General features: G+C 43.9%; 2 protein-coding genes across 3 annotated transcripts in view; both read left to right on the top strand.

Moving 5' to 3' along the window:
- ACLY (ATP citrate lyase) lies at positions 1–22500 on the top strand. 2 transcript variants are annotated; one of them, XM_009327009.1, is made up of 28 exons: positions 1–175; positions 1776–1898; positions 3439–3501; positions 4213–4403; positions 5349–5428; positions 5942–6072; positions 7954–8072; positions 8556–8692; positions 9096–9157; positions 9316–9433; positions 9590–9744; positions 10149–10239; positions 11452–11481; positions 13209–13350; positions 15247–15415; positions 15932–16036; positions 16290–16486; positions 16653–16734; positions 17105–17215; positions 17767–17894; positions 18079–18172; positions 18431–18585; positions 19359–19509; positions 20068–20211; positions 20445–20558; positions 21080–21162; positions 21414–21490; positions 21659–22500. In XM_009327009.1, the coding sequence occupies exons 1-28, from the start codon at positions 17–19 to the stop codon at positions 21751–21753; spliced, it is 3306 nt and encodes a 1101-aa protein (XP_009325284.1). In that variant the 5' UTR covers positions 1–16; the 3' UTR covers positions 21754–22500. The 2 variants fall into 2 exon arrangements, with proteins under 2 accessions (XP_009325284.1, XP_009325285.1); XM_009327010.1 differs by lacking the exon at positions 11452–11481.
- Positions 22501–23095: 595 nt separating this feature from the next.
- The window catches only part of KLHL11 (kelch-like family member 11), a 6859-nt gene continuing 6663 nt past the window's right edge, over positions 23096–23291 (top strand). The window contains exon 1 of the mRNA XM_009327022.1: positions 23096–23223. Coding sequence (XP_009325297.1) covers positions 23096–23223 — 128 coding nt within the window. The remainder of the gene's footprint in view (positions 23224–23291) is intronic.

The raw sequence follows: 23291 nt of genomic DNA, 5'->3' as shown, positions 1-23291 counted from the left end.
TTCAGACTAGATAGCCATGTCAGCCAAAGCGATCTCTGAGCAGACGGGGAAGGAGTTCTTGTATAAGTATATCTGTACATCCTCTGCCATCCAGAACCGTTTCAAGTATGCCCGAGTCACCCCAGACACTGACTGGGCACGACTCATCCAGGATCACCCTTGGCTTCTGAGCGAGGTAAGGAGAGTGGCTTGCCTTCCTGTAGTGGCTGAGCCCCAGACAAACCTCTGCCCACCCAAGCTGCTCCCTGTCGGGCACGGCACGTCGTGCTGTGGCAGGTTGCGAGCAGAACTGTGCTCAGGATCTTTCCTGAAGGACCGGTCGCTGGCGCCGCTCTGCAGCGTTCACTTGCAACACTGATGAAAAAACAAGCCTTGCTTCAAGGCTGTTGTATCACCTTCTAGGGGGCCTGATTATAAAATTCCTTTAAGGACTGTGAAATACATGAGCAGAGATATCTGCAAACAAGAAGCTTCTAATAACTACACAGAAGGTAAACGAGGCTAACTGAGACAAAGCAAGAGTCTCTTGACATGTCAGTCCCTGTTCTCAAACCCTTACTTTCTGAAATCATGGAGTGCTTTCTCCACGGCTAGCTTCTATGTTCAATTTGGATACTGCTTAGGTTTCCTGCATCCAAGCAAAATGTCAGGGAGAACTTAATTTTTTGCTTTTTCTATGTAAGATCTTTTATATCTTTGTGCTTCGTAGCCATGCACTTTCTGTAGAGAAAACCTATCCAGAGCTCTTTTTATTAGTTGTCCAAGCTGGCTCCTTTCCAGTGGTTAATTATATTAAGTCATTGGTTGGTAGAACATGAATGTTTCACAGTCCTTATCACAGACTAATAGAAGCTCTACACTAAGTAATTAAATGTTCTGTACTCAAGCGCATGAGTGAATTGCTGGAAGATACCAGCAGTGCTTCTAAAAAGACTTGCAGAAAGCCAGAAGGGAGCAAGGATGCCATCTATCCTTTAAGGCAGAGTTCTGTAACGCTAGAAAGGGCTACAGGATCCAGCGGAAAGACTACAATCAGCATTCTGTACTGCAACATGTTATGTTCTGACTCTACATTGTAAGTTGCTGAAGTTCTAGGACATATCAGCTGTACAGGAGAATGGCACCCATTTCTTATTTCTATTTAAAAAATAAATAAATATTTGCAAGCTAGAGATAAGTGTGTTACCTAGGAACAGCTTTCTGTGGGTATCTTATAAAGAGCCACTGTCAGTTGACTAAAATGTGCAGGACCCCTGGCCCTAGCCAGTCTCCTGCACAGAGTGTAGTGACAGCAGGAGCTTTCTTTGTAAGCAGCTGACTGTGCTTGCCGTGTCTCTAATGGTTTCTCCTTATGAGCTCCTGCTCACAGAGAAATATTAATTTCATGATGCATCTTACAAAGACAGTTTGCAGAACTGACAGGATGCTGTATGCTTTGCAGCGTGAATTTTTTTTTTACAGAAAGTGAGTACATACACCCCATCCTAACAGCTGCTTTGAAAGTGTTATCAAAGTTCATCAAAAAAAGCCAAAACAAACTGTCACCTCAGTCTCTGATGTATACTGACGTCCGAGTAGAAATAAGGCAGCTCTTCTCAAAGTACAGCATAAAAAACCTGCAGGCATGTTGTACCAGGAGATGGATTTGCCAAGAGATTAAAGAAATTCTGCAAGGACATTTCTTGTATTTTTGTTTCACTATCTGCAGAGAATTGTTCAACCAAAATCACTTTCTAATGCTTCTTTCTTTTAATCCCTCTTGCACAATGTTGTAGCGTTTAGTGGTGAAGCCAGATCAGCTAATAAAGAGACGTGGGAAGCTTGGACTGGTTGGAATTAACCTCACTCTGGATCAGGTGAAGGTTTGGCTCAAGCGGTGTCTGGGCCAGGAAACCACGGTGAGTGCTGCCTTAGCAACAAAAACATGAGACGCTTTTGCTCTGTCTTTTCTGCCTACTTGCATGACAGGAGCAGGTACACAGGTATTTCTCCCACTTACGGTGGTTTAAAAGGCATGGAGTGCTGATGCCAAAGCAAGTTAGAAACTGTCCCACATGTGAACTTTCTGCTGGTAAATGAATCGCAGAATCATAGAATCGTTTAGGTCAGAAAAGACCTTTAAGATCAAGTCCAACCATATGAGCACTGATAAATAACACACCTTAATAGGGAGCACAGCTCCGTGTTCCCTATTACCATCCACTGTTCAAGTCTGCTGTGTAGGGTCTGTGTGGTGGGAGCTCAGCGGGAGTTAGTACCATTTTGAAAATCCTTTCCACTTGGGAGCCAGCAGTTGATAGCTCAAATGCTGTGTCGAGTTGGCATAGCTGCTTCGCTTTAATACCCAAGGCAGATTTAACAAGACAAGTATAAAAGCTGTCATAAAATTGTCCTCTTATTGTAGCCAGCCAGTGTGTTTTGGCTGATGACTGTTACTTCAAGTCCTTATTTTAACTCAGTGCTGGCTTGTAATATTTATTCTCTGGGGAACGATACTGCAATGCTAATGATAAAGAAATGCCTGCCATCCCAGCGGCTGTTTTTCAGGAGCTGATAGAGTTCTGCTGCCTCAAGGAAACTGATGCCCGGGCCCTACTGCGATTGATTTGCTGCTGGCTCCAGCACCAGGCTGTGCAGCTGAGCCAGTGAGGCTTGCCTGAAGGCCATTATGAAACAGCAGGCAACTGCATCTTGTGTGCCTGCCCATCAGGAAAACCATGGATGTTGAAATCACTTCTTTAGCACAATACAACCACCACATCTAAAGGAAGGACTGTGCCAAGGACTTGTGACCAACGATGTTTGCTCCTGAAGCAGTGTCCTCAGGAGCAGGGGATATCCCCCATGGCCTGTGTGGGAGTGTTCCTTGAGCCAGGAAACTTGATTTTGGATAGCAGGAGATCACCCACGGATAGTTCCTGGGACCTTGCTGTAGCTGTCTGTCCCTGTAGGAAGAGGCTAAAGAGTGATCTTCCATGCTCACTGACAGCCCTTCCAGGGCAAGTGCCGGGCAGAGGCCTCTGCTCCTGTCACTCTCTGTCTAGCTCAGGATTTCCCTCACTTCTGATTTTTTTTTTCAGAGCTCCAGAAGCTCAAGCCATCGCATTTCACACTGCACTAAGCAGTGCTCTGTGAAGGTGCTGCCTCTGAGACAGGAGATGAAGGAGAGCCATTCTGGTGTAATTCTGATAGCCATCTGTCCTGTTAGGAAAGGGGGAGGTGGCTGACTCCTGTAACCTATGAAGTTCAAATATCCTGGAGTGGTACAGCAGCGTGTCTAGGAGGAGTATGGTTCCCCAGGAAACACAGTGGAGAGGTGCTTAGGAGGAAGTGATTTTTAGAGCAGTGTTGATTAATTCTTGAAGCTTGCCTTATGCTGTCATAAACGTGGATATTGGACAAGCATTTATTGGTGTTTGTCTTATTTTTTGCCTACAGATTGCTAATGCTAAGGGAATTCTGAAGAATTTTTTGATTGAACCCTTCGTCCCTCACAAACAGGTTAGTATACCAAATAAAGCATTAACAAGTGCTTTTAAATCTCTTTTGACTTGCTTTCTCCACTATATCAATCTGTCTAAGCCACATGCATAAGTTCGGGAGTGTGCTGTTAAGCTGGCGGTGTTGATGCATGTGGTCAGAGCTGCATGCAGGCACAGCATTAGTCCATGCGAAGAGCTGTTAATAATCATGTTGGCTGCTGCTGCTCTGCTGGGAGGAGGTTACAGATCACCCGAGAGGGACCAAGTTAGTCAAGGCAGCTCATTGCTCCTTGAATCTGGTACTCCCAAGTGTGGATAACAGGCTGTTGATGCGAGATATCTCAGTTTGTGCTGGTGAAATATTCAGCCTCTGCCATGGTTTGCAGGAAGGATATAATTACCTAAGACAGAGGTGCTTTCAGTGCACACAGGAAAGGACCCTGCTTTGCACTTCAGTTGTGTAGGATGGAAGCAGTTTTCTCCAGAAATGGAAGGTGTTGTCCCTGGCAAGTTTCACCAGGATGAAGCACTCTGGGCCCTGTCACTCTGCCTCCCAGGCCAGTGCAGCCTGTACAACCCTGGGGGGTGTCCGGGCCACTCCAGTGCTGCTTCTCCTTGGAAAGCTTAGCGGTGTGCTCAGTTGCTCCTTCCCTACCATTGACACAAGAGCCTCCTCTTCAAGGTCTTCCCTGGGTGTGACTTGCTAATGTTTGTGCCTGGGTCTGTGCAGGAGGAAGAGTTCTATGTGTGCATATACGCTGCCCGTGAGGGAGACTATGTACTCTTCCACCACGAAGGGGGTGTGGATGTAGGAGATGTTGATGCCAAAGCTCAGAAGTTGCTTGTGGCGGTGGATGAAAAGCTCAATGAATCGGATGTAAAGAAATATCTCCTGCAGCATGCACCAGCAAATAAAAAGGAGTAAGTACAGACACCCAGTTCGGGGCATGGCCAGCCACGCAGAAGCTCCTCGCCTTTATTTCAGTGCAACATCCCTTCATTCTGTTTCACCCTAAAGCTTGCTCTCCTACCCTTCTTGCTACTCTCAAGAATATGCCATGCATCCTAAATCCAAGTTCTTTGACCTTATCCGAGCCTTTTGTAAAACTCAAAGTAAGTGTTCATAGTGCTTTGAGCCTTCACTTGACAGGAGCACTTCTCAGTCTCCCGAAGTCTTGACCTCTGAGATGTTGGAGACATGACTTTTGATCCTTCGTGCCAGCATAGAAGAGTTTCTTTTATTTAGTAGAAATGGTGATGTGAATATGATTGCTAATTCAGAAATGTACTCTCCCTTACTCTGGCCTAGTCTAAGAAGGCATTCCCTTGCTATTCCTACGCTTAATGCAAGCTTATCTGTAGATCTCAAAGCTTCTTCTGCATCTCTTTTAATTAGATGCCTATAGCTAGTTATCTTAATATGAGTCATGATTTTTTCCAAACATAACGTAATCGCTGATGGCATTGTTCAGCACTGAAAGGCTGAAGAAGCCTGTCACTAATGTAGTTTACTGCAGTCTCTTTTCCATCCCAGCTAATGAACCTTAGCTCTGACAAAGATGCGTATCTGACAGTGAGAGACAATGATGCATTTCTGTCTCAGTGAGATTAAACAGACTGAACATCTATATGACAGTTGCGAGCAACTGTGTTCTGAGCAGAGTTTGGTGGAGTGTAATTAAGATGAGTCATCAAGGTCTTCCTTTCCTTGAGTCATCACCTAGGCTTCTTCCAGAGAAGATGAATGAGAATGAAAGAAATTGATACAGAGTAGATTTGCAGATTGCTGCTAATATAAATGAAGCCGAGCAGGCTGTGCTTTATATTTGGCTGCTCTAATGAACTTGTGTTAAATTTTTTTTACAGCATCTTGGCTAGCTTCATCTGTGGCCTGTTCAACCTTTATGAAGATCTATATTTCACATACCTCGAGATCAATCCATTAGGTAACGGATATTTTTGGGAGCAGGACTTTCTGTTCTAGAATACTGAAATGTGTACTTTATCCTCCTCTGTTTAATGTAGTTTGCAACAATACTAGGTGGCATATGCAAAAGAAGTACAAAAGTGGCTGTGATGTGTCCTGGAGCTATTAGCAGAATGAATCCATAATGAGGGCTGTTTGCAGGTGTTCTCCGTTATCTAATTTCCTGGTGGAAACAAAAAATTCCATTGAAAGGGATGTTAAGTCAGAACTGAAGAACATAAAAATTGCTCTGTTGGATCAGAACAAAACAGCACCTGAGCCAGGGCCTGCTCCATGACCATGGTCACTTATTAATTCTTAAGGGAACTCTCTGGGTTTGGTAAATACAATTAAATGACCGATGTGGAGGAAGGGGAACAAAGGTGACCTAGCTTTTCTAATGATCTCTGCATGGTATCGAATTTCATGAGTAAATCTGTAACGCACGTCTCTGTATAAAACAGCCAATTCTGGTATTTTTTTTCAAACGCAGTGGTGACTAATGATGGTGTCTACATCCTTGATTTGGCTGCGAAAATTGATGCAACTGCTGACTACATCTGCAAAGTGAAATGGGGGGATGTGGAGTTCCCCCCTCCCTTTGGCAGGGAAGCTTACCCAGAGGCAAGTAACAACCTGCTCTGGCTCAAATCCCTCTATTATGGACTATAAGATTAATTCCTCGTTGCTTGTATGTCCATGGCGTTGAGGTTTTCCTCTCTTGTGGGTTTTGTTGCTGTGTTTCAAGTACCTTGGCATTGCTATCCATGATAAGAGCTTGTGCAAACCTGTGTACAGGTTGCTGTAGTACTAGGATTCCTCATAATCGTGCTCTGAACTGCAATTGCTTTCCAGCTTTGCTTGGGTGTTGTTTCAGTTCTTTAATTCAGAATTGACTTTTTTAAATGGAGGCTTACCTTTAACTTCATTCAGCTATGTGCCAAAGCTCTGTACTTGTACAGTCTTCCTTACACGGTTCTTGCCTGCATTGCTGCCCTGTCAGCATCATTATTTTTCGTTGGAGCACTGGTTATTGACAGCTTCACGGCAGGTGATGCTCCCTCAGTGTTTCAGTTACTGAGAGTAGAGTAGCAGTTGTGCGCAAAATCTGCGTGCGAGTGTGAATCCAGAGAAAATAATTACCATTTCTCAAACTTCAAAGTAAAAAGTTACGATGTTAATACACCTGTTTTCCTGAAAAGCGATGACCAAGAAGAGGCCTGCAGGCAAACTTTTTGTTTTAAAGTTAGAAACGCCTGTTCCTTCTCAGAATTCCCTGAGTTCGTACTACTGGTTGCATAAATACTGCTTCATACATAGCCTCCCGGCAGCTTCCAAAACTGTTGGAAGTAGAGCTCTCTACTTAATTGTTCTGTTACTTATTTCAGGTGACTGTTCTGCTGTCTCCAAAAGGATTTCTGTCCTGACTTTTTCATTTTAATAATTATAATTATGCTTCAGTTGGGGAAGGTTTTTGTAATATGGCCAGGAAATCCATTTAGCTATTTCTCTCCATGTAGCTTGCTGGATGCCAACACTTAACTCAATTTGCTCTTAAAAGGATTAGTTCATTTTTTTTGTGTCTCTGAATCATCCCTCTGCAAGTCACTGTGAAGGTTATTATGGCAGTGTCTTTGCTGAGAATTTTAATGAACTCCCAGTGAAGTGCTTCACAACAGGCAAGCACACTGTGATACAGGAACACCATGTTGAGCCAAATTACAGCTCTTTCGGTGATTACATTCTTGGCTGCAGCACAGCCAGAGAGTGTGTAGCCACGGGTGTGTTGATTTTAAATTTCCTCTGGTCTCAGTCTGCAGACAAGGTCAGAACAAGACTTTTCAGTTCAGAGGCATTTGATTCTGTGACTGTCATGTGTGGAACCATGAAACCTGGGAGCTCCCCAGGCCTGGCTGAGCAGTGGAGGAAAAGACCACCGTTCATGGGAAGGCCAGTGTAGGACAGCTTAGTGAAACACAACCAACAGTCAGCTGCATTTCCGAAGTTTTTCATGTGCAAACAGGAAAAATCTGCTTCTGGATCTGCACTTTACAAATGAAGTAATACCAGATTTATTTATAGCAATCACTTTGACTTCACCTGGGACAAGCAAGAGACAAGCCAGCAGGCCTTATAAAGCCAACATATTCTTTGGAGGGTATGTTTTTTTTTTTTCCAAGAAAGAATCAAAATTTGAGTGTATGCTTAGGTTGATCCCCTTTGAATTTGTTACAGAGAGAATGGCACAAGCTGTCTATATCCAGTCCAATTTCAGTGTTCTGTCTTGGAGAACACTTAACACAAATCGGTCCTGGCCCCTGAGAGATGAAGCTGGGTCTCTGTCCCTTACAAAAATGGTGTTTGTAGTTCTGCTCTCCCCTCAGTTGTAGTTGACAGGAGATGTGGGAGCTCTGCATGTCCAAATGGGCCCAGCACTACGAACCCTCTGGTTTGGAAAAGGAGGATGCAGAAGGAAGTTTAAATCCTGTGCTGCTCTGTTTGCAGGAAGCCTACATTGCTGATCTGGATGCAAAGAGTGGAGCCAGCTTGAAACTTACTATTCTCAACCCCAAAGGCAGGATCTGGACCATGGTGGCTGGTGGCGGTGCCTCTGTGGTTTACAGGTAACGGGAACAAGGCTTCCAGAGAGGGGGGTGAATTTACAGTGCTGGAAGAAAATAATCGATGCAGGCTCTAGATCGGAGACCCTTCTAAAGCGATCCTTCCCATGCTGTGACTGCTTGGGACCTCTTCAGAATGAAGATGCTGTGCAGATTTCTTACCAACATGTGGAACATAGTGTCCCTTAGAGATAATTTAATTCTGGGAGGTTGAGATATGGTTTCTTTTTGACTTAGAAAGAAACAAGCTGGCTGAAAGCTGTTTATGGTAGTATCGTTGCTGTGGTAGTCACTGAGTTCCCATCATATCTAGGAAGTGTAACAAGATTAATCACGACTGGCACCAAGAGGAGAGCAGCTTTGTTTTCAGCAGACAGCATGATCTCTCTGTTAAAAGTCCCACTTCCTAGGAATTTGGAATGCTTTATTAAGATGTTTGTAGCGACTCAAATTATAACTAATCTCTTAAATTTTTTTCTTTTACAGTGACACCATTTGTGACCTGGGGGGTGTGAATGAATTGGCTAACTATGGGGAATACTCAGGAGCCCCAAGTGAGCAACAGACCTATGACTATGCTAAGACTATTCTCTCCCTCATGACACGAGAGAAGCACCCTGAAGGTAAGGGAGTCGCTGCAATTTCAAAGATGTTCAGCTGTGAAGCTGCGTGTGGGGAAAAACAGAACAAATCTGGGCTGTTACTATGCTTAGACCTCCCTGGCAGAGCTTTTAATGTACTGTTGCCTTCCAAGTGAAATAGTGATGGGTTTTTGTCCGCTCTTGCTTTGGTAATTGTCGTTTTCCACATAGTGAAGAGCAAATGTGGCTCAAGAGATTCTTATCAGAAAAATTCTTGCGTGATACAAAGCTCTTATCTTCCAGGCTCTGCTAAACACAACTTACTGCAAACTATTGGCTAGTCTGAACTGCAGCATTGTTTCACTTTATGTCCTAAACTGCTTTGTGATCTTACAGTACACTGTGTTCTTAAACCAGTTTTATTTATGTGTGTTTCTTCCCTCAGGTAAAATCCTGATCATTGGAGGCAGCATTGCTAACTTCACCAATGTAGCAGCCACTTTCAAAGTAAGTGACTATTCAGAAGTACCAGCAAATGCCCACAGTCATCAACCCCCAGCCATTCTCCCCCCTACAACACTGCGCTGAGGCTGACAGTGCATCTCTTCCAGGAGTTCCTGAGATGATGGGCTGCCCAGTTCACCTGTCCTGTATGTCTCTTTTAGGGCATTGTGAGAGCGATTAAGGATTACCAAGGCCCTCTGAAGGAGCATGAGGTGAGGATCTTTGTACGAAGAGGAGGCCCAAACTACCAGGAAGGATTACGTGTCATGGGAGAAGTTGGTAAGGGCCAACCATTTCCTTAAGTTTTGTTCTTGCATCTTGTTTCTCCCACCTGCTTTCTGCTGAGCCTTTCCAAGGTTAAATGCTTCACTTCGGCAGAAGCTCATCTTGTTCCTTTTTTCCTCCAAGGCTGACTGTTCTTTTATGCATACACAGGGAAGACCACTGGGATCCCCATCCATGTTTTTGGCACGGAGACTCATATGACTGCGATTGTGGGCATGGCGCTCGGACATCGGCCTATCCCCAACCAACCGCCTGCTGCAGCCCACACTGCTAACTTCCTCCTCAACGCCAGCGGCAGCCCTTCGGTGAGTTCCTTCCTCTCCGTGAAAGGGAACGCTTACGAGGAGCCTCCTGAAGGCAGCTTCCCCTGTCTGAACAGGTCAGAAATGGATCTTGGCCACCACTGTATTTGTACAAAGCTCTAAAGTGACTCTGCCTGCATGGTTTATCAGGAGAGGCCCTCCCAACGTCCACCTTGCTTGTGCAGAAAATGTGACCCCTCAAAACCAACAATGTGACTCTTGCATCTACTGGGAACTTGATCATTTAGGAGTTTTCCCTCACTTGATTAAAATGGTCCTATCTCAAAACTAACTTTCTTTTGGTTTTCTTTGTAGACTAGCATAGCCAAAGTGGCCATCTCCTCCTACATGCTCCAGGCTTTATCTGGCATGCTGTCCCTTACTGACTTGGCTTCTGAATCTTTCAGACTCCAGCACCAAGCAGAACAGCTTCCTTCTCGGAGTCCAAACCAGATGATATTGCTCCAGCCAAGAAGGCAAAATCAACAGCACCTCTTGGTAAGTCCAGCATTGGAAATGATTGCTAGCAGTTCTCTTCTGCTCCAAAAGACTAGACTAATGCTTTTTTCTGGATATAAAGGGAAATAATTTTGTGGTACCTGTCTATCTTTATTTTGAATTTAGTTAAGTGCTTTTAGAATGTTGTCACTTGTTGTGCATTAGCTCATACACAAGGTGAGTCAGAGTTGCCTTGATCTGGGATGTTCCTTTGAAGGGAACAGCACAGTTTGAGAACTCCAGGTTTCCCATGTCCCCTTATGTGCGAGGCCAGCAGACAACAGGTTAGAGTATCTGTGCTGCACTGAGTATGTGGTTGCTGAACTGAGGCCTGCTTTCCAGTTAGGTACCTGGGCAGTGTTTCCATGGAATGCTGCTGGAATGGTGTAGGTATTCAGAAAGTCCTTCTTGGTATATGCTGCAGCTTCCTGGGTGAACCAGGAGTTGTGACGTACTCCTCACACATTTAGGGTCAGAGGTTACTGTGCAACGTGTTGTGTGTTTTTTTTGTTGGGTTTTTTGGTCGTTTTTAGTTTTGGGGTTTGTTTTGTGTGTGTTTAGGTTTTTTTTTTTTTTTTTTTTTAACTGAAGTCTGTAGGAAGCTTCTTTAGCATGGTGATATGCAAGAGCTTTGGCAGCCTTTTGCTCATATTTGTTGGAAGCCTTATTGGGTAAGAGCATGTTGTATGGGGATAAAACAGCAGCAGAATTGGGCAGGGACAGAATGTGTTAACGTCCTGGTCCTCCTCCCTTGAATGTGAGGAGATACTGGCCTCGTTTACAACAGTATGACATGATGACAGCAAGATTCAGATCTGATTCCAGTGGACACATCACAAAACCCACTACTGCTCTCTTAATCATTGTGCATAGAATTTTGCATGAGCAATGCTTCAAAAAGACATTGAAAATATGTGCACCGTGGAGCTTGCAGTGCAAGGAGCTGCCACCTGAACCTGAAATGTGTTTGTGCTGGGATAAGCAAAAAGTTTCTAGACGGCAAAAATGCAAAATTTGATGTCCAGATATTTGGAGAGGAAGTACAGTAGAGAGTGCTCCAGTCCGCTTGTTTTTTAACAAAAGCAAAACCCAAAAGGCCTGAGTGCTGTGGGGAGGAGGGAAGCTGCAGCACCCTGCTGCAGGTGCCCTGCTGTTGGGATGACAGCAGCCAACTCTGTCATATTGTTGCATGAGTGATTCTCTCTTTAACAGATTCAATCCCAGCTTCAAGACCTGGTTCAGGTAGGACATGTGTGACTAGCTGAATGTGCCTGGCCTTGCTGGCAGCTGACTTTTTTAGTTCTTGGTTTTGTTGCTGTTTTTTCTCTCCAAAAGTTTGCCGTGTTGTCTGGTCCTCCCCCTCCCTCCTGCCCAGCATATTTAGCTATCACCATATGAACTTTTCATCTGTTTTTTCAAGTGCAGATCACATACTCCTTTGCACAAAAACTTACTATTTCTGGGGGAGAGAGGGACAAGTCTCAAACTCTATTTTTTTTCTTCCCTTCCCCGCACAATCATTATGGAGAAAAACAGACCTAGGCATATTGTGAAAAGCTCTGTTCTCTTTGCTTTCAAAAAGAAGGAATTGCTTACCATGCTTAATAACTGGCATTTTGTTTCAAAGGGAAACAAAATAGCGCAGGTGCCATGCTTATGAGCCTTGAAGGGCACAGAAAAGTCACTGAAGGAACTAAATGTTCTTGTTGCCTTATCAGTTCAGCACACCGTTAAAGCTTGTGCTTAGTGAAGTTATGGGGACTTTAAGCACCCTCTTGAGCTCTGTGCTGGATGAGAATAAACTGCTGATCAGGGTCAGAATAGAGTTTCAAGCCATCTACCCTATTTTAAGAGGAGGGACAGTAGAAGGGGAACTCTCAGATTCTTCCTTGTGTGGTCTCAGACAGATAGCATCACCTTTCTGGGCCTGCATTTTCCTGTTTCTATGAATACTAATATTACCTCCTTACAGGCACCTGCCAGAGAAATGGAATTTCAGGGTAGGCAGTTTCCTAATAACAAGTCATGTGGCAGTGCATCTAAAATGTGAACATGTAGGGTTGGAGAACAGTGACTGATATCTTGTTAAAGCCAGAAGAACAGTATCCTGTTTAATCCCTAATGCTGTTTACCTTTGATTCAAAGCCAAAAAGAAATTAGCAGTAGACTGAGTTGGCATCAGCAGTTGGATCAGCTCTGAGTTCTTAAGAGTTTTAAAGTGAACTCTGCCTGGAGTCAAAGGGAGGAACTCAATGTTTTGCTGTGACAAGTGGTGTAAATATATGTTAAGCAAACAGTCCATTCTCACTAGCTGAACTGTTGCCTTTCCTGTGACTCTGTCCCCTGAAGCCAAGTTTTGGGCCATATGTAAATTCTTGGAGCCATCAGGTTTGTGTTGGATTCTGATAATCAAAAAAAAAAATTAAAATAAAAGCTGAGTATGTAGAACTTCTTTGCTTTCTCTGTCCCTTCCATTTCCTGCTTTTCTTTTTATTTCCTATCATCCTACTGTGGTGCCCTGACAAACATAGGCAAACCTCCTGTGGTTCTCCCAGACTGTAGGCCATACGCAAGTTCCCTTCCTCTTTAGCTTTGCAGAATAAAACTATCTGGGAGGAACATGAATGGCTCACGTGAGAACAAGAATAAGCAGTCTTCACTTATCTCTCCTCTCCTACACCAGCTTTCCCCCTGTGATTAAGCACTTGCCCATTTTGTGAAACCCAAAACCTGGCTGTTGTGTTCAGAATCCTGGGAAGGGGGATGCTGTTTCATCTACAGTTTCTTCCTTAACTACAGTGTGGCTACTACATCCTGTAGTTCACCTGTTGGCTTCAGTTTGGAGGGAGGGGAATATGCTCGTCTAGGAGACTTTCAGCAGACATTTGGCAAAGTTGCAGCTTTTGTCTTGCACAGATGTACATTTTGAATGTATGTGGTGGTTTTTTTTCTGCTCTCTCTCTGAGCAGGTAAAGCTACAACCCTGTTCAGCCGTCACACCAAAGCTATCATTTGGGGGATGCAGACACGGGCTGTGCAAGGAATGCTGGACTTTGATTATATTTGCTCCCGGGACGAACCTTCAGTAGCTGCCATGGTTTATCCATTCACGTAAGTAGCCTGTGTTGACTACACTATTTTTCTGACTGCTTCCCTCAAATTCTTCTGTTAGCTTCCTCCTCTTCCAGTCTCTGCTGTTCTTCAGTGTAGCTCTGCCCTAGTCTACATCTCTGCTTTAACACCTTCTCCTATGCTCCCTTCCACCATCGGGTTGGCTTTGCAGACTGTTTCCTGTTTCTCTCAACCATTTATTTCAGGCTGCTCTGTTTAAACAGCTTAATGTTAGCCACATAATTTAAGTCCCACTTCATGCTTTTCCAAAGGGTGTCCAAATTCTGTTCCTTCACTCAGCAAGTAAGGAAGGCATGACTAGTTGGGCTTTCTTTAACAGCCCACTGGCTTAGCAGAGGCAGTAAGGCTATGTAAGGTTTCTTCCACTCATCTACTGTTTGCTGCGTGCTTGTCTGAGACATCTTGATTTGTGCCTGCAGCAGCTGGAATTTTCCCCTCCAAATATTAGCCAGAATCAGAGCAGCTCTGCTAATAGACTAAAGCAGTCTGTCATGTAGCCAAACAAAATTTAAAAAAAATAAAATCCTGTTCATCTTGTTCATACTCTTTCCTGTAGTGGCAGTAGCTTCTTAGCAGGCAGGAAGTGTGCAGATCCTTCAGTGGGGTAGAGTGTTCTCTTGTGGTATTCACCCTCTTTTACCTTATCCCCACAGTTAATGGGGATGAGAGAAGCTGTTGGGGGTTTCAGATTGCCCTCAGGAGGAACCTCCAGAGCACAGCTGTGCATAAGCTGTTTTGTTATTGTACCTCATGAGTGTGGGGGAGTCTCCCTGTCAAACAGGGCAAGTAGCAAGAGGGAAAGGAGTGGCTGTCTGGCCTGCTGCTGAGACAGTGAGATGGGAGCACGTAAAAAGGCAGGAGGTTTGTTTCATTTCTGTGGTATTTACAGACATCCAGGATAGCTGATGTCTAATCAACCTCTGTCCTGCAGAGAATTTTGCCTCTTGACAATTAAGTACCTTGTGCTTAAGGTACTTAAGTAGTACCTTAAGTAGTCTGCAGCTCCGATGATAATTGCAGCTCTGCAATACCTCCTCAGCAAGTGCAAACCTCAGGGTGCTAGAACTGAGTGCAGGCATAGTCACTCTATAGATGAGTGGCAACCCCTTGCAGTGTTGCAGTTGCTTAATGAAGAAAAAGCAATAGGGATTAAAAGTTTAAGGCTACCTATAATTATCCGATTCTGCTTGACCTGTTGGAGGAAGCCAGGCTGGCAAAACCTGGAATGTTCTGTTACAAATGTACCAGTACAGGAATGCAGCCAATATCTCTAGACTCTTAAATGGTTGAACGGTATAGGCTTCAATGAAGTTCCAGTCGGAGCATCTACCATGTATAAAAGACACCACCTACAGTGAAACTTTCCTAGGTGCATCTCCTTCAGCATGTGTGGGGCAGGGTGGGTAGAGTCTCACTGTAGCAGAACTGGAAAGTTGACTGGCCCTCACATTGCTGTCCTGGCTGTTCACAGCAGATACTGGTTTCCTGTTCTTCCCGTCCGGTATTTGTTCCAGCCCGGTAATGCAGCTTTGCATGCATCTCATTCATTACTCTTTCTGTGCCTCATTCTGTCTTCCAGCTTGGAGTAGAATTGAGGCTCTGGTAACTTCACTGTGGGAGAGCTTATTCATCTTGCTGGATGCCTCTGTCCCCATTAGCCCGTCTCCTTCCATATGCTGCTCTGTTCTATACTCTGAAGAACCTTCTGCTGTTAGTATGGTTCCTCCCTATGTACGCTCACTTGCTAGTGAGTCTCACAGTCAGTCTGGGTGTCTGAGAATTGGGGTTTGTAAACTCCTCTATCTGCATGCACTGTATCCCTTTGTCTTTCCAGTAGCCTTAAGAGTCAGGGCTCTTTCATCTTCTCCTCCATAGTGGTGACCACAGGCAGAAGTTCTATTGGGGCCACAAAGAAATCCTGATCCCAGTCTACAAGAACATGTCAGATGCCATGAGGAAGCACCCAGAGGTGGATGTTCTCATCAACTTCGCATCTCTGCGCTCTGCTTATGACAGCACTGTTGAAACCATGAATTATCCACAGGTGAGGGATCTAGAAGAAGCCCAAGAAAAGAAGGAAAGTCTTGTCAGCAGGGTACCAGTGTTTCTTAAACTGATGGCATTAGCAAATTGTCCTGGTCTTCCAACTTAGCAGATAAATACCTCAATTCTAACACCCTGTAGACTCTAAGGAGGATACTGGAGTTGCATAGCAAAGTCTAATGCCAGACTTGCAATTTGTGCAAGAGGAACTAGGCACCTTTTTGCTAGGAGTGATTACTTTGGGTTGGTGAAAATACAGTGCTGCTCTAATGTGCAAGGGGGAGAAAAAAACCTCTCTGAACAGTGCGTTGAAACTGCTGTGAAGATGACAGTAGACTGCGGATCCAGGCACTGGGCCTTCCTGTATGATATAGTGCACAGCATGACCTCCCAGAGGCCTGACAAGAGGCAAAAGCTGATCGTGCCCTGTGAGCAGCTGTTTGCCTTCTCTGTCCTGCAGAGTTTGTTGGGGTGGCAACACTGGGGGGTACTAATGGTTTTCTTTATCTTGATGCAGATCCGCACCATTGCCATTATTGCTGAGGGCATTCCAGAGGCCCTGACACGCAAACTGATCAAGACAGCTGATAGGAAAGGAGTCACTATCATTGGGCCTGCAACTGTAAGAACTGATGACCTTTTTCTCCTCTTGTCCCTCTGTCTTAATCTTCAGATCAGCTTCTCTGAAGGACAGAGTATATCCTACAATCCATTTTGTCTTTAGTCATATAAAGTGCATGTTAGTTTCTCACTTTAAGGTCATGTTACTATCTTCTGTTGCTTGTATAAATACTGACAAGACTGCCTTACAGAAATGTTCCTAAGTTTCATGTATATTTTAAAGGGCTTTACATCTTTCTCTAATTTTCTTGTAGGTTGGTGGGATCAAACCAGGTTGCTTTAAAATAGGCAACACAGGAGGCATGCTGGATAATATCTTAGCATCAAAACTGTACCGTCCTGGCAGTGTGGCTTATGTTTCACGGTCTGGAGGAATGTCCAATGAGCTCAACAACATCATTTCCCGAACCACTGATGGGGTCTACGAAGGGGTGGCCATTGGAGGAGACAGGTAGGAGTCTGCGTTTTCAACAAAGACACTGTTTTTTTAAGTCAGTCAACAGAAGAATAGTTAGTAATTTGGAGGAAGAAGGGCAGGTTGGCTGTTAATTTTTCCTCTTTCAGAAAAGTTTATGAAACTAATTCAACTTCTACCATTTTCCCTGTATTCTACCCAGATATCCTGGTTCAACCTTTATGGATCACGTCTTGCGTTATGAGGATACTCCAGGAGTGAAAATGATTGTAGTACTTGGAGAGGTGAGTGAGGCCAGTTCACTCCTATCTGAGAAATACCCAAGTGTTTTGTTTTGGGAGCATCTGACCTGGCTGCAAGGATGCTAAATAACAGCTACAGACAAGCAGCAGCTATTCATATTGTTCATGAATGTCTGAATTTTTTTCATGCTTATTTAATGAAAAGAAATTGAGTGTGTTCTACAGACAAGCATAGTCTCCCCTACTTTAAAAAAACAAACATATGAGGAAGCTTTGTTCTGAGACTTCAACTGTTACTCAATGAAAAAGGAGGGGAAAAAAAAATCCAAGTAATGCTTCCATGTGCATCTTGGAGCTGGTTTCTACAAAAGTGCAAAGTTTTGAACCAGCTCAGCTCTCTTTCTTTCTGCAGATTGGAGGCACAGAAGAGTATAAGATCTGCAGGGGTATTAAAGAAGGTCGTATCACCAAGCCAGTGGTGTGCTGGTGTATTGGTACTTGTGCCACCATGTTCTCTTCAGAGGTATGTGTAAAAATGGGGGCAAATGCATGAAATAAGTATATATCCACAACAGAAGTAAAAAAGCCAACTTCTCTCACTGTGCCTAAACCTTCCAGAATTGCCAGTAGCGACTTAACTTGCAGAAGTTAATACATATAAAGGATAAAAGCTTTCTGTGCTTCTGTAGTCTGCCACTGGAGATTTCCAAGGGATTCTGCATACTTGTAAAGAGAGCCCAGAAATCCCAGAGAATGCAACAGATTCTGATAGCCACCTGCTTCTGGAGTGGGAATGGGAAAGATGCATGTTAAGCAGCTCTGGAGCGTGGGGGAATTTAGGGAGGCAGAACGTCAATGAAAGAACCTGGAGTGATTCCAGATCAGAAAATGCCCTGCATATTGCAGTACTGACTGCAGTTGCAACCGAGAGTTCTGATAGTCCAAATAAGAAGGCAGATGTGCACTCACTGGTATTCCTCTGTCACCAGTTTCCTAGTCAGTTCTTTATTCTGTTTTACTCTCTGCAGGTAAATAACTTGTATTCCTTACTGCTGTCTCTTCTCTTGTTTGTAGGTGCAGTTTGGCCACGCAGGAGCTTGTGCCAACCAGGCTTCTGAAACTGCTGTTGCAAAGAATCAAGCCTTGAAGGAAGCTGGTGTGTTTGTTCCCCGGAGTTTTGATGAGCTGGGAGAGGTCATTCAGTAAGTCACATAAACTTTTTTTAGACAAGAACTGTCAGGGTGCTGATTCTAGCCTGATAAAGGAATATATTCCTGCTTAAGGAAAGCAACTTCTATCAATTCTGGGGTTTTAAGGTCTAGATTAAGACCACCTCACTTGTATCTCTTAAAAGGACTTAAGTTAATAAATGGACTCTCTCCCTAGGTCTGTCTACCAGGATCTTGTGGCCAAAAGAGTGATTGAACCAGCTGAGGAAGTGCCTCCTCCCACTGTGCCAATGGATTACTCCTGGGCAAGGGTGAGCTGTGCTGTTTTACCTGCTTTTTGGTTCCTTAAAACCAGACAGGATGTTTGCTGATTCTGGACACTTATGGTGATAATGGTGTTGCCTTGGGGTTTTATCTCGCACTTTATAGTGTTATCTGTGAGCTCACTGGCTATGCTGGTTCTAGGCTGTGGAAGCCGCTCTGAGGCATTGTTTAACCACTCTGCCTCCTACTGCCCCTTGCTTCTAACATGGAATGTTTAAAATCCCATCTTTATGCTGTGATTTCAGGAGCTGGGTCTGATCCGCAAACCGGCTTCCTTTATGACGAGCATCTGTGACGAGAGAGGTCAGGAACTGATTTATGCTGGGATGCCAATCACTGAGGTCTTCAAAGAAGAGATGGGAATTGGCGGGGTTCTGGGCCTGCTCTGGTTTCAAAGGAGGTGAGGCAGCTTTTTGTGAAAGCTCCCAAATTCTTTGGCTTGAAGTTTTGCTTGTTTATTAATAGATTTCTAAGCACAAAAGTAACTCCAGGATTCCTTCGTGAACGTAGATTCATTGGAAACACCATCTCCTTATCCCCTCCTCTGAGACCACATCAGCATTTCAAGGCTTCATACAGTATGTTTTAGTCTTGGGATGAAGTCTTCCACAAGTTTTGTGGTGCATTGAGGAAATTTCTCTATTCTAGGCCTGTTTCACACTCTCTGACTACTTGCTTATTGCAATTGTCACCTCAACTCTGGAGAGATTGGGGAGTTTACAAACATTTGCTAACCAGCCTGCAGGGAACCTTCTGAATGGCAGAAGTTTGCTGCCTTCATCTGATCATCCTTTCATTAGAGGCACTCTTGGCACTAGCTGGAATCTCTGGCTTAGCAGAAGACGACGAACAGAACTGTAGCATAGCCTCGTGGCTCTCCTCAAGGGGACCCACAGAGCTTACTGATCAGCCAGGCTGAGTTTGCACACACTCAGCTACAAAACTGACCCTCAGGTCTGAGCTAAGCAGCCCCTGTGGAAACAGAATAAAAATCTGATCTCTGAGAAAGATATTAGAATGTGCTGATGGGTATTGTGACCCTACAGCTCCCTTTCTCTGTTCTACTTCTTTCAAGCATACACCTAAAACAAAAGTCACTGTCCAGTATAACACCAAGTGTCTTGTTGTTCAGTTTTCTTTACAATAAATGACTTCAGTCTCTTCCTTGCTCAGGTTACCGAAGTATGCCTGCCAGTTCATTGAGATGTGTTTGATGGTAACAGCAGATCATGGGCCTGCTGTATCTGGAGCCCACAACACCATTGTCTGTGCAAGAGCTGGAAAAGATCTTGTCTCAAGTCTCACTTCAGGCCTTCTTACTATTGTAAGTAATTAATCTCCAGAAGATTTTGCTTTGCTACTCATTACTCTGTCCAGGTTTTATTACTATCAATTTAAGATGTAGATTGGCTGCGGAGCCACGGACAGGTTGTGTCTGTTCACTCACACTTTGAATTTCTGCTGAATTCAACTCTAATAGCTTGATGCTCTAGGTTTAAAACCTAGTCCATTTTTCTAGTAAGCAAGACTATTTTGATGTCTCTCACTTGAGTCTAGAAATATTTTGTAGAAGCCAAATTGCTGTCAGCATTGTCCCTATATGGTTGCCTAGTCTCTTCCAATACTGACAAGTAAAAATGTGAATAAAACAGACTTTAGATTGCATTTCCCCCTACACTCTGTCTCTAGTGGAGATGCATTGGCTACATATTGACACTTGTGTTGAGTTATAAACAGATGCTTTATCTCAGGTGCCTGCCTGACTTTAATTTCATGAATGCCACATTGATAAGCAAGGCAGATGGGGAAGATAATCTTGTGCTTGTTTTGTACCTTAACCGTGGAGTCCTTTGCTATAATTCCCTTTGTGTATTGCACCCAGGGTGACCGGTTTGGTGGAGCACTGGATGCTGCAGCTAAAATGTTCAGCAAAGCCTTCGACAGTGGGATTATCCCTATGGAGTTTGTGAATAAGATGAAGAAAGAAGGGAAACTGATCATGGGCATTGGACACAGAGTCAAATCGGTAAGAGAACTGCATTAGTATACACCCGAGGTTTGTTTTGGGTTGGTTGGTTTGTTTTTAGAGGGGTGGGGGAGAGGAAGAAAAACGAAGGAAGGAAAATTAGCAACTTTCAGAGGCAGCTAATGACCAAATTCTCAGGAGTTATAAATCCTAAACCTACAAATAGTAAAGCTTATGGCAAGTACCTTTGTAAGAGGGAACATCAGTGACTGTAGTGTGTTCTTAACTTGCAGATAAATAACCCAGACATGAGAGTTCAGATTCTCAAAGACTACGTGAAGCAGCATTTCCCTGCTACCCCACTGTTGGACTATGCACTTGAAGTAGAAAAAATTACAACTTCTAAGGTGAAATGCACTAGTATTTATTTCCTCTTGAGCACTTTTTCTTACTGGGGGACATGTGACATGGGGTTAATACTGTATTTTAATTACAGTGCTTCATAAATTACAGCTGGGGTTTTGTTTTTCTGTGGTAGAATTTGGGCCAAGTACAACTACAGTTTGGTAAGGCTGAAGACATTTGTTGGACACTAGGAAAACGCTGAACAAACCAAAACCCATTATCTGTGTTGTCCACAGTTATCTGGAACTGCTGTAGTCTTTAAATCTGAGGCAGAGCTAGCACACATGATGGGCTGTGGCAGATAATCTCTGTGGTTTGAACTAAATGCAGGCCCTTTGTTTGGGGCTGTTTTTCCATCATTTGCATTAAGCATGGCTCTTGCTGAACAGCCTTTTCTATCGCTAGGCTTGTGTGCCCACAATTATGGGCAACCCTCAAATTACCCTTGAAGATGGAAGATGCCAGGTGAACATCATTTGCCACTGTTAACATCTTTATTGGGGTGTGTTTTCATTTCCTGCAGAAACCAAATCTTATCCTGAATGTAGATGGCTTTATTGGAGTTGCCTTTGTTGACGTACTCAGGAATTGTGGCTCTTTCACACGGTAAGTAGGTAGTGGGCTGTTTATCTTAGGTCACGGTGCCTATAAAAGTGATGGGAGCCATACTGCCAGCCCATGTGGGGCCAGGATTTCAGAAGGACAGTGTGAAGGAAATGTAGCCTGGACTTGGGGGAAGGAGGCTTTCACATGAATTTGGTGTTGCTGCTGGCATTAAAGCAGACTCATAGCCTTTCTAAGATTGATTCCTTAAATAGATCACTATGAGGAACTACTTAATTTCTCTTCTCTTGCAGGGAAGAAGCAGATGAATATATTGATATAGGAGCTCTTAATGGCATCTTTGTACTAGGCAGGAGTATGGGATTCATTGGTAAGTTTGCCGTCTTTCTGCCCCTTCCCTCCTACTAGGGGATGCTCTGCCACCATGAACATGAGACATGTGAACCTCTGAGGACTCGGTCTAAAATGCTAGTTGTAGGAATACAGATATCTAGGAGGAGGAGCAGAAATTTTGTAACATAAACCACTTTTGTTTTAGGACACTACCTGGATCAGAAGAGATTGAAGCAAGGTCTGTACCGTCACCCGTGGGATGACATATCCTATGTTTTACCAGAGCACATGACTATGTAAGAATCTGTAATATTGCCTCAGAATGTCGCTTCAAGAAGACGGAAGCCTGCACAGAGGACAGCCACAAATGAACTTTGATGTATAAAGGCCACTGGTACATAGACATTGAGCTGCCTGGTCAAACTGTGCAAAGCAACTGTTACAAGAATAGAAAATCTAATAAAAACCAAAACTTGTGATATTCCATATGTTATCTGCTATATTTAATACTGCCTCTTACACTTTTATTTTTTTCTACTAGTTTCATTTTGTTTCCAGAAAAGATTTTAAGGGTTTTGGGAGGAGAGTTTTGCTCATAGGTGCAGTCTTCCTGAACTTGTGGAAGATCCGTTAGTCTGGTAACAAGCTGTAACTTTTCCCAATGAAGGGGAAAGTACCCTTTATTCCCATAAGCCATGACTTGGGCTTTTTTTGTTGTTGGTTGTTTTTCAATTTGTTTACTGTGTTCTCATCTTCAGTCTGATTGTATCCTGAATAGTGGGACCGCTGCTGATGTATAAACAATGTTACTCAAACTCTGGTGTTAGTAATTTAAAGTGTAAAGTTGTAACATACTGCTGTTAAAAGTGTGAAACTACATGTATTCCAGTGTCTGTATTTATGCAAACAACTTCTCCTTTACTACTACATTGCTGGTATATGGAATGTCACTCATGTTATCTGCAGATGCAAAAATAATCTGTTAACTTCAGCGTCCTACTTGTCTGTGTATTGTAACCTAACTCAAATAAATGATACACTACTAACTTATTCTTTTTCCACTTCTGGCTTCTAAAAGTTGGTCCTAGACTGTGTCTAATGGAATGTGTGACAAGCTGGGAAACAGTTGTTTAACAAAATAACAAACCTCAGAGCAGTTATTCCTTTCACTGTGTGTGTTCTGGTTGATTTAAGAGAAGGGGGGGTCGGGGGGAACCACAGCCTATCCTGTTTCAGTGTGTGTCCAGATAAAATTTAGCAAATTAGAGAAGAAAAAGGAGGAAAGTAACTGTCTATAATTGATATAGCATTATATGAGAGTTAGGGAACTGTATCATGTTGTATAGTAAACAGTGAAATAATCAACTGCAGCTCACGTCGTTCTAGTTAACAAAAACAAGAAAGGGTACCTTAGTTGGAGTGAGTGAATTCCTCGTGTAAAGTCCCTTCCCCGCAGGCTTGCCTGAGAGAGTGATGTTAAGGAGAAAAATAATCAAAAGGATCGCTCGAGGCTCTGAATAAAACTATGCATGTATTTCTGGTCTGTGGTACCTATGCAGTTTGGCAAAGCAATCTAATTCCCTTGCAACTGCAAGGTGCGTAGCGAGCTACCTTTGTGCTAAATCACAAGGCTGGTTGGCAGATGCTCTGGCTGCCGCACCAGTGTCCCCACCAACCAACCCAGCTGTCGCCTCCAGCACCAGGGCCATCCCAAATCGGAGAAGCATCGGGGACGGGACGGGACAGGTCAGGCTTCGACCCCTGCGTGGGGTAGGCCCAGCAGCTCCCTCCTGACGCGTTTTCGCGCTCGCCGGGCAGCAGCGGCCCGGGGGGCGAGG

This window comes from Pygoscelis adeliae, unplaced genomic scaffold (genome assembly GCF_000699105.1).
Source record: "Pygoscelis adeliae isolate BGI_AS28 unplaced genomic scaffold, ASM69910v1 Scaffold917, whole genome shotgun sequence".
Classification (NCBI taxonomy): domain Eukaryota; kingdom Metazoa; phylum Chordata; class Aves; order Sphenisciformes; family Spheniscidae; genus Pygoscelis; species Pygoscelis adeliae.
This window is presented reverse-complemented; position numbering and strand designations above follow the sequence as displayed.